The 10,559-nt window shown below is 41.0% G+C and overlaps 1 protein-coding gene across 5 annotated transcripts in view; it reads left to right on the top strand.

Annotated features, from left to right (window-relative positions):
* The window catches only part of adgrl3.1 (adhesion G protein-coupled receptor L3.1), a 167,486-nt gene that overhangs the window by 75,648 nt on the left and 81,279 nt on the right, over window positions 1–10,559 (top strand). For all 5 annotated transcript variants that reach the window (XM_047816555.1, XM_047816554.1, XM_047816553.1 and 2 more), the window contains one exon: window positions 492–1,298. In XM_047816555.1, coding sequence (XP_047672511.1) covers window positions 492–1,298 — 807 coding nt within the window. The remainder of the gene's footprint in view (window positions 1–491; window positions 1,299–10,559) is intronic.

Genomic DNA, 10,559 nt, shown 5'->3' with positions numbered 1-10,559 from the left:
AAATGCTTGTGTTGTGTTTAGCATCAGGCGTTCATGCTAGTTTTTCTGATCAGACTGAATACTAAACGCACAATTTCTGTTTTTATTTAAACATATCAGAAAACCATGTTGTTACATCACTGTGTATGAAAGCCAGTACGTCTCTGAACCCTAAGAGAAATTATTCAAGTAAACGCATTTGACTGGACAAAGCAAGTCACAGTACAGAATCTGCCACAGTTCCAATTTAATACATTGGAAATATTGAACTACAGGTTGTCTCCCCACCCCCCACCCTCCAGATCTGGATTGCTTCTGCTCCACTATTTTTAGACTGCTTGCTTTTAATCCGCTAAAACAATCCACCAGCTGATGAAGCCTGGCATGATCGCAATATCCACCAAATGATTCTCCATTCATTTATGATGGATATTATTCTGGTAACTTTTGGAATGCTGTATCTTACATTTTCATCATCTGTTATTCACAACATTTTTCTTTATGTGTCTCAGTCTTCCTGTGTCCAGGCGTTCTGAAAGGCGTGTACCAGAGCGAACACCTTTTCGAGTCGGACCACCAATCAGGCTCGTGGTGCAAAGACCCTCTACAGTCGTCAAATAAAATTTACTACATGCCATGGACGCCGTACCGCACTGATACGCTCACTGAATACTCGTCCAAAGAGGATTTTATTGCAGGACGTCCCACTACTACTTATAAACTCCCGCATCGTGTTGATGGCACTGGTTTTGTTGTGTATGACGGAGCGTTGTTCTTTAACAAAGAGCGCACACGCAACATCGTCAAGTTCGACTTGCGCACTCGAATCAAAAGCGGTGAGGCGATTATCGCCAATGCAAACTATCACGATACATCTCCGTATCGCTGGGGAGGGAAGTCGGACATTGACCTGGCTACAGACGAAAACGGTCTGTGGGTGATCTACGCAACAGAGCAGAACAACGGGAAAATCGTCGTAAGCCAGCTCAATCCGTACACCCTCCGAATCGAAGGGTCCTGGGACACGACGTACGACAAGCGCTCAGCATCCAACGCCTTCATGATCTGCGGAGTCTTGTATGTGGTAAAGAGTGTGTACGAAGACGACGATAACGAAGCGTCGGGGAATAAAATCGATTACATGTACAGCACAGAGAAGAATCGTGGGACGAACATCAACATCCCCTTTCCAAACTCATACCAGTACATTGCAGCAGTGGACTACAACCCAAGAGACAATCTCCTCTATGTGTGGAACAATTACCACGTTGTGCGATACTCGCTGGATTTCGGCAACAGCGACAACCGGCTGAATTTCGGTAAGTGCTTCTTTTAACTCATTTTACATTGAAGTTGATCTGTAGCAGTATCAAGTAAGCTTTTCAAATATTTCTGAAGATTTTCCACAGATTTGGGTTTATACATCTTACATTCATACATTCAGCCCACTTTGATTCACGTGGATCCAACCTGAGAAGCGTTCAAGCATTTTAGCCTCAACAAAACTAGCAAATAAAACTAGCAAAATCCTGGAGAGCTGATTTATTTAACGACACTCAGGTGTGAGGAGGTCTAGAATAAAGCTACTGTTTTTATGTTGAAAACATTAATATTGTTTTACCCTGGATAAAAAAATTACTTTGTTTAATTTTATTTTCCTCGAGTGCTTGAGATGTCTGGTGACTAGATCTCCAGTGGGCAAAGCTGAGAAAAGTTTAAACCTGGTTGAACCAATGGGAGCTAAGATAGTGGAGCACACACTTGGCCTCCTTTATCTTGTACGGTACGATGCAGATATACTGTACACTGCTGAATTTAATACACAAATGACAAATAATTCTCCAGAATGTTTTATTTTCACAAGAAAACCGATTTGGAATGCTAGTTACCCCACCCACTGAGAAAGGCTGTTCCTATGGCAACCGGAAGTAGGAATGCCTACTGGTGCCTACTTCATAGTACTGCAACCGGAGTTGCTCACCAGTTTGTTGAACATAGCTTTAAGAAAAATAGCACATATGATATAAGACATATAAAGTGCTTAGAGGTTTTATTTTATTAATGTATTTGTTTAGTTGATTTAAAACAACCACAGAGTGATGGAATGGGAGTTTTTAGGTCATAAGGCCACGTTGAATTTCTTTGCAGTCAAATCAAAGTAAATGCAGATTTAAGTAAACTAATCATTTTAATTTGGCAAGTCGAAAGTCATGAGTCTTGCCACACATCTGCAGTAGGAATTTCACTCATTTTCTCAGTATTTCTAATAAACAATTTTCCACACAAAACAATTTGTTATAAAAATGATCACATGCATAATCAAAAGAATATATTCATGAGATTTTAGTTTTAAGAGAGAATCAGGTGGTTTTGTCTAGTCATGTAAGGGTCAGGAGTTCTTAGTTTATAAATAAGGACATGACCTGTGACTGCTAAGATCTAAAGATCTGATTGGTCTTTTCTTTTTAGATGTTGAAGGTGGAATTTTAAATTCATCTTGATTTAAAACTCCAAAGGGTTGTGTGCATGCGTGTGTGTTTGTGTGGTGTGTGTCCATGGACACTATTTAATGACCACGCTCGATTATTAGCATCCTGCATATCAAAGCTCCAGTGTACGTGTTGTGAGTGCATGTATGTATGTGTGTGGGTGTGATTAGAGTGGGAGTGTTAGCTCGCTTAGCTAATGAAGATCAGAAGATTATCTAATAGTCATATCAAAGAGAATGCTGAATATAATCACACCTGCTTTGTGCAGTTCAGATTTTAATTAGCGTTTCATTAATATTAAATCCTTGCACTGGAGCTCACCTGGACTAGTTCAGGAGCACAAACACAACAGCGCTTTGAAGATCAGCAATGATACATGCATCACATTTACGGCATTTGGCAGACACCCTTATTCAGAGCGACTTACATTTACACCTTTTTATACAACTGAGCAGTTGAGGGTTATGGACCTTGCTCAAGGTCCCAGCAGTGGCAGCTCGAAGGTCCTGGGATTCAAATACAAACTTTCCATACAGTAGACCAACCTCTTACCTGCTAAGCTGCTACTGTAGACCGGCATGGCAGTACATTCTGTCCTGGGTACTTTTTACCTGTCAAGCTGTTGGATTCTTATGGAGCTGTAGACCTTCCTAAATTAGTGGCCAGACTGGACATCCTGTGGGTGATGAGGGCATAAGCGGTGATAGTGGAACAAAACACAGTCAGTCAGTGCTTTTGTTGAGGTTCTTGTGTATCGGAAGCTCAATGAATCAAACACTAGCTGTCCCCAGAAGTACCCTACCACCAGTAGGCAAGAAATTCACGGATGATCCGCTAAGATCCGGCACTATGGAAATAATGGACGTTATGCTATCGCATAAGGCAGCGGGACTGGTGTGGAATAGCTGAGTGTAATTGACATAGGGATTAAATATTGGGGATAAACCATACTTGTTTTAACAACACCTGTGTTATCTGTTAACTCCTTGTTGTAATTATTATGACATCAGAGATCACAAGATAGTGCCAACATGGCAGATATAGTCTGTCAAGTTAGTGTTTATACTAAACACACATACTGATCAGTACGTACTGAATTGGATATAGGACGTATTGTCACAGTACACAATTTCGGACACTGTGTAGAAATACGTCCTCCACACAGGTGTAAGCAGACATGTCCTACCCACTCACCACAACTCTTCCTCCCATTCATAGTCTGCCTTAAACCACATCCACGCTGTCATATTTATAATGTGGGGTTTTTGTACTTTGGCGCAGAGGCTGCTGTTTGTGCTTTTTGGCGCTGTGTTGCAAAGGAGACCTGTAATCCAAAAACATTTAAATAGCTCAGTGTGCCAAACATCCATGTGGCACCAAAAGTGCCACCGCAACAGTTCTTATAACACCTTCATGCCATAGCAGATCCATCAGGCACAAAGAGGAAAGATTTATGTTAACTTGGCTCGACTTTGTACTTCTTTGCTCAAGGGTCTTCTAAGCCACTAAATGATTTAAGGTAATTATAGTATATAGTATAAAATATTTCACTAAAAATGTTCCTACCTTGCATACAATGTCATTACATATTTCAGTCAAATCATAGAAGAAAGCTACAATACACCTTCCATAGCCATATAACCTTGTTATATTCACCTGTGTACAGTATACACAACTGTCCACTTTATTAGGAACACCTGTTCAGGATCATCATGGATTTTTACACACAGCAATTTGTGGATTTCAGACAGAATGGCTTGGCCATAATAGGCTCAAATGAATGAAACCTTATGTGGTTTTCTGCTGTTGTAGCCCATCCACCTCAAGATTGGATGTTTTGTACTGTACATTATATGCTTATAGGCTTCTCTGCTCACCCGGTTTGTAAAGAATGATTATTTATGATACTATATCCTTTCTGGCAGTTCAAACCAATCTTGTCACCAATGTTAGACCATCAAGATAGACCCATTTTGAGTCTATTGTGGGCACAGACATTGACAAACAATCACCTGACCTTTTTTAGACTTCAGCTGTACAGTTTGAGTGAGTCAAGGTCCATCAGATTGAAGTGGATCCTCATGTGGTTTTCTGCTGTTGAATCTTATCCAACTCAAGGTTTGATATGTTGTGCATAAATCTAGATTCTGGAGATCTTCCTCTTGATGTTGCTTTCTAGCATAGCTTTTTTTCTTTTAATTGAAAGTCTACATATGTGTTGTGACTCTCCATTACACACCTTAATGCTTTACACAGTACAAGGATCTGTTGCCATATCTTGTCTCCCAAGCTTGGAATCTTTTTCTGATAGATCTAGATCGCTCATACAATTTGTATACAGTTTAATCTCTATTTTCTTCCCAGAAGGTTTTAAACTGTAAATAAAAGTTAGTAACTCAAATTTCTACAAAAGCTCTTTCTCTACAGATGAGGGTGTGTGTGTGTGTGTGTGTGTGTGTGTGTGTGTGTGTGTGTGTGTGTGTGTGTGTGTGTGTGTGTTTTTAAAAACTGATCATAAATACAGTGTGAAATTGGAGTTGGTTCAGAACTTTTGTCTGACCTTTTGCTCAATTTTACAGTATCCTAGGAATCTAGAAATAGCAAAGTCATCACCTTGTGTGACCATGACCCCGGGTGTGCAGCCTAAAAAACACCACCTCTACATCATGCTTGTCCTCTGGTCATTCTCCTACATGAATAACCCCAGGTGGCTTTGGCATACTCTACTCAATCTTAGATCCATAGTTACAGGTATAACCTTGCCTTCTTTTGTTCCTTTAGCTCCAGCTCCACCAGAGCAGTGTCCTTCTGAACTATCAGAGGCCATATATCAAAGCTGTCATGAGGCTTTATAACACATCACGACAGAGTAAACATATTACACCTCTGCTACTCACATACTTTATTGAGAACGAGAAGTTTTGATCTTGCTTCTTATTGCTGATAAAACTCACTCTAAACGACGCTATTGGTCTATAATAAGGATAAGTGGATAAGAATCTCTCAATATTTTGAAACTGCTATCTATTCATGAGAGTCACTCAAACTCGCCATGGAGTCTGTAGAATCACTCAGTCATTATTACTCGGTCATTTGAAGTGAGTCACTCGGGTGAATAGATCTGTGTTCGTTGAGTCCCATTCATGTTCATGCAGTTTTTTCCTTTGGGTAAAGTAGTAGGTTTGGGCTGCTTGATCAGACCGTGTATTTGAGAAAAACATACACTTGAGCAATCCATTTAAGTCACTGATCATACTCAAGATTTTTAACTCAATTGATTCAAGACGAGAGCATCTAAATGAAACCTTCTGCCACAAAACGACCGGTGTTTTGGACAAAATAAAGGTGATGATCTGGTTCCTCCCACACCTCTCCAGTTGCTAATAGAAGGTGAGGCAGAGTGTTTTTGCAAGGCTTCTGCAATAGTACTATAACAACCGAATTTGCCGTATGATCTGTATCAACAGCCCGGATCATCTAAGACCGCGATCACTGTCTGTACAGGAGGCAGTAATACATGAGTTCATTTGCCTTTGTAGCCATGAGGCAACACAGTCTGTAGAATCTGGGAAAGTAAAAAAGTAAGCACCATGATGAGCCTTGACATGTTCAGGCAGTTTCTGAAACCCAACCATGCAGCAATAATGTTTTGGATAAACAGTCGTCTGTCTCAAATTGCTTAGTCCTTTAAAGTGAGCTGCTCAGATGAACAAATCTGTGCTGTTCAGTGAATCCTAGTCAGGTTCAGGCAGTTTTTACTTTGTTGTGCACTGGTAGGGTTGTGCATTTGAGAAAACTATCCATTTAACCAAGCCACATATCAAGAATTTCAACTCAAGTGATGCAAGACAAGAGCATCTATAGGAAGCCTTCTGTGACAAAATGACCAGTTAGTGTTTGGGGCAAAAGAAGGTAATAATCTAGTTCCTCCAACAGTTCTCCTAATGGAAGCTGGTGCAGAGTGTTTTTGCTAGGCTTTTGTGATCATGTATGTTAGACAGCTTGCCTTCTGATCTACATTAATAATCCCAGTCATCTACCAACTAGTATCATGGTTACATTCAGTCTGTAAAATCTGGAAAAGGAAGATGGTGAGCTCCATGATGCTTCTTGGCTCGTTCAGGCAGTTTCTGAAACCCGACTACAGTATTTTGCAATGATGTGTTGGACAAAAAAGGTTTTCTGTCTCAAATTACTCAGTCTTTTAAAGTGAGTCACTCGGGTGAACAAACCCGTCCTGTTCAATGAGTCCTAGTTAGGTTCATGCAGTTTTTTCTTCAGGTGCACTATTAAGGCTGGGTTGTGCACTTGGGCAAGCCACAAACTCAAACTCAAGAAAAGACTTATCTAAAGGAATCCTTTTGCCTCAAATGACCAGTCAGTGTTTTAGATAAAAGAAGGTTATGCTCTATTGCCTCCCACACCCCCCACACTCCAGTTACTAATGGAAGGTGTTGCAGATTTTCTAGGTTTCTGCAACGGTGTTTGAGCCAGACAGCTTGCCTTATGATCTGTCAAGTGAGAGACCCAGCTTCAGGCATCCATAAAAATCAGACCCCATTGCTGCTGCTGCATTTAAATCTCCAATGGTTTAGAGAAATAGAAAACATCAGAGTTGGTTTCTTTATATGAAGAAGCTGTACTTAAATTCTCTGAATTCTGCACTTGTGCATGGTTGCGTTCTGTCTGAACAGCTCTTGCATTTGTCTCATGCCTGCTGCCAACACGTCCTCAATCCAACGATGTTGTAAAGTGCTCACTCTTCTCTGTTCCAGATGACTGAGCAGCCTAAGACTTCTGCCTATTTCTGACAAAGGATAGCTTACCTTTTTTCTTCCTTCTCCTAGAGGGCTTTACAGTTTGCTTTTCTCTTTGCCGGTGGTGATCACACAGCGTCAGAAGGAGGATAATGAATGATAAGCAGTATTTATATAAATCTGTAGGACTCACACATTGCAACTTAAATTATGCCGCAGTTTGAATAAGTGCTTGTTCCAGGCAAATTAAGCAAAAGTCGTTGTCCTATTGGTGTCCAAAAACAGGGCGCTGACGTTGGATGTGAAACAATGTCAAGATTGCCAATAACACTCTGGTGGACATCTTAAATATCTTTTCAATTAACCCACATTATGTTGTAATTTGATAGCTTTTCTATTCTGAGTCGAATTTCTTATCAGCACAGTTATTTCACACTTGAAGAAATGTCAGTATAGAATACCTTAACAGACACTTTCTTAGTGGTTCGCATGTTTGCCTTACATCTCCAGGGTTGATGGTTTGATTTCCCACCTACATCCTTTTTGTATGGAGTTTGCTTGTTCTTCCTGGTGCTTTGGGGGCTTCCTTCAGGTTCTCTGGTCTCCATCCCATGTCCAAAGGCATGTGTTGTAATAGTAGTTGTAACCTGTAGTGTGTGATTGTGTGTGATTAAGCCATGCGATGGACTGGTACCCCGTCCTGGGGTTGTGTACCTCTAGGTTGCCTCTAGGGGGTGTGTAGTCTCCAAGTTCCCTGCGACTGTGTGTAGAATAAGTGATACAGATAACGGACGGCTGGAACTGTGACATTTTTCACTCGCTTTTTTTTTTATGTGATTGTGTATTTTCAGTGCAGTGCTGTGAGGAATCATGCGTTTCACTGGATGCCAAAACAGGAAAAAAAAAACAAAAGCAAAAAAACAATCAGTCTTAAAGCAGTAACAGAAAGGGAGGATTGAGGGATTAAATTTATCCTGCCAAGTCTCGCTCTCTCACTCTTTCTTTTAGCTCTGTCACCGCTGCTGTGTCTCTGTTCTACTTTCTCTCACACAAATGCGTTAAAAAAGCTTCAAAGAATAATTGGAATTAAATTTCTTCTGTCCTCCTAAGCATGACACACTCTTTCACACCTTCCTACACACACACAAACTCCTTCATTTAGAAGTACCCAGACATAAGTCTAACTTAAAAAAGTGATAGCTACTTAATCTCTTTTGCTTTAAACACAGTCTCTTACACACACACTTTTAAAGGCTTCTTGTATTCCTGATAGTAATGTAATATGCTGAGATAGGCACATAGGGTGGGTTAAGTGGAATAGCCTGTGTGCTCTTTTTCGACGCCAATGGCGTTCTTTCCTGCCCTTTATTAAATGAGATGATGTCTTACACTCTGTTAGAATGCCTGCTACAGCCAATTACAGCTCAGTACACAGAGAAAACTTTATTTAAACCGATCCGAACGAACACAGAACGCACCTGGCGCTGTCAGCAGCGAGCCGCGCACACAGATCAATCAGTAATGTAACGATGAGCACATAAACCCGAGCACACATACACACTTGTACTGTAGAAAACGTGTCAATTTACCGCAGCACTTACACGTAGACTTGTTTTCAAATGATCTGTGCCAAAATAATGCAAGTAGTCTTTCACCGTGCTCACAACATCAATGATTTTCTGCGTTCCTCACATATACTGTATGCTGGTAAAATGCTAGAAGCTATCTCTGACTTGAGAAACTGCCCTTGAGAGCCAGCCATTGGGGGAAAACATAACAGTCACTGACCAGTGACTGCCTCTTTTCAAATTGTTTCACACAATTGCTAAAAATGCTAACTACCCTTTTAATATACCGCTTTCCATACCAGGTTACCATACCATAAGGTGAGCTTACCGATGGCAGTGTTGTTGAGACCATGTTGTTCTTCCTACATGTTACTTCAGGCCATAGGAGACTGTGGCATCGTAAATGAAGGACAAAGCAAAGGCTTTTCTGTTCTATCCTTCAGAAGCCTATCGCAAACAATTTAATAACTTTTCTATTCAGATTGAAAATAATCTCTCCTTATTTGGTGGAGTCGAATATCTTATTAGCAAAGGTGGCTGTCTACATTTATCTCTAACGTTTTTGTGGTTTGCAGGTTTGCCTCACACGTCCGAGGCTGGGGTTTTGAGCCCTGACTCCACCCTGTATGCTCTTCTCACGTTTTGCTTCAGAGGGTTCCTATGGGTACTCTAGAACTCCTGGGCTTCAGGGGATTTCTCCAGGTACTAAAGAGAGGCATGGTAGGATAATTGTCTAAGTGTCTGAGTGTGCGTGTTTGTGCCCTGTGAGTTTGGCCTTGGGGTCATCAGCCTTGTGCCTCAAGTCCCTTGGGATAGATTCCAGGTTTCCTTTGCTTTTGTGTAGGATAAATGGTACAGGAAATGGATGAGTTACCTACCACCACTCAACACAGGTTGAAATTCACACATGAAATATCCTACAAAAACGAATTACCTTCTGTAACTTGGTTTCAAGATACACAGTACAAACCCCATGAACAAAAGGTCTAGCAGCAAGTGCAGGCCAGCAATGACAGCAATGACCTCTCAGGAGGAGAACAAGCTTTCAAATGCTAGCAGTAATGTAAGCAGAAATCCAGATTTCCATCTATCCATCCACCCATCCATCTTTCCATTTTCTGTAGTGGTTCAGGGTTATGAGGAGCCTGAAAACTACACCAGGACACTCGAGGCACGAGGCAGGGGACACCCTGGATGGGGTGACAGAGCACAAAACATACTCACACACCACAGACAATTTAGAGATACTGTAGAGATACTGTAATTATCAACCTCTAACTCATGTCTTTGGACTGGGGGAGGAAACTGGAGTACCCGGAAGAAACCGCTAAAACACAGGGAGAACAGGCAAAATCCACACACGGGGTGGAGACAGGATTGAAACATCTAAACCCCGGAGACGCAATGCAAGTGCTCTAACCCCTAAGCCACCAGTTAGCAGAAGCAATTGCTGTGAAATGTGTGGGTGATTTGCCTTCCTGGCATGTGGATGGACAGAAAGAGTGTGGATGATTTGTGAAAAAGAAAAGCTAGGATGTGCAGGTTTTTCCTGATGAGAGGGTTGTGCAGTTGGCAGCTGAGTGGACGAGGGTGTTGTTTTCCTTTTTTTTCTATTTTCTCAAGTAACATTCTATAAAGAACTTTCTTCCCTTCCCCATTTGGCCCCCCTTTAAGGATGTAAAGGAAATATGCTTGTATAAACACTATGCCCCTTTTTTTTTATTTTTTATTTTTTATAACTGAATTCAATTTCTAATGTACAGCTT

This window comes from Tachysurus fulvidraco, chromosome 7 (assembly GCF_022655615.1).
Source record: "Tachysurus fulvidraco isolate hzauxx_2018 chromosome 7, HZAU_PFXX_2.0, whole genome shotgun sequence".
NCBI classification, from domain to species: Eukaryota; Metazoa; Chordata; class Actinopteri; order Siluriformes; family Bagridae; genus Tachysurus; species Tachysurus fulvidraco.
This window is presented reverse-complemented; position numbering and strand designations above follow the sequence as displayed.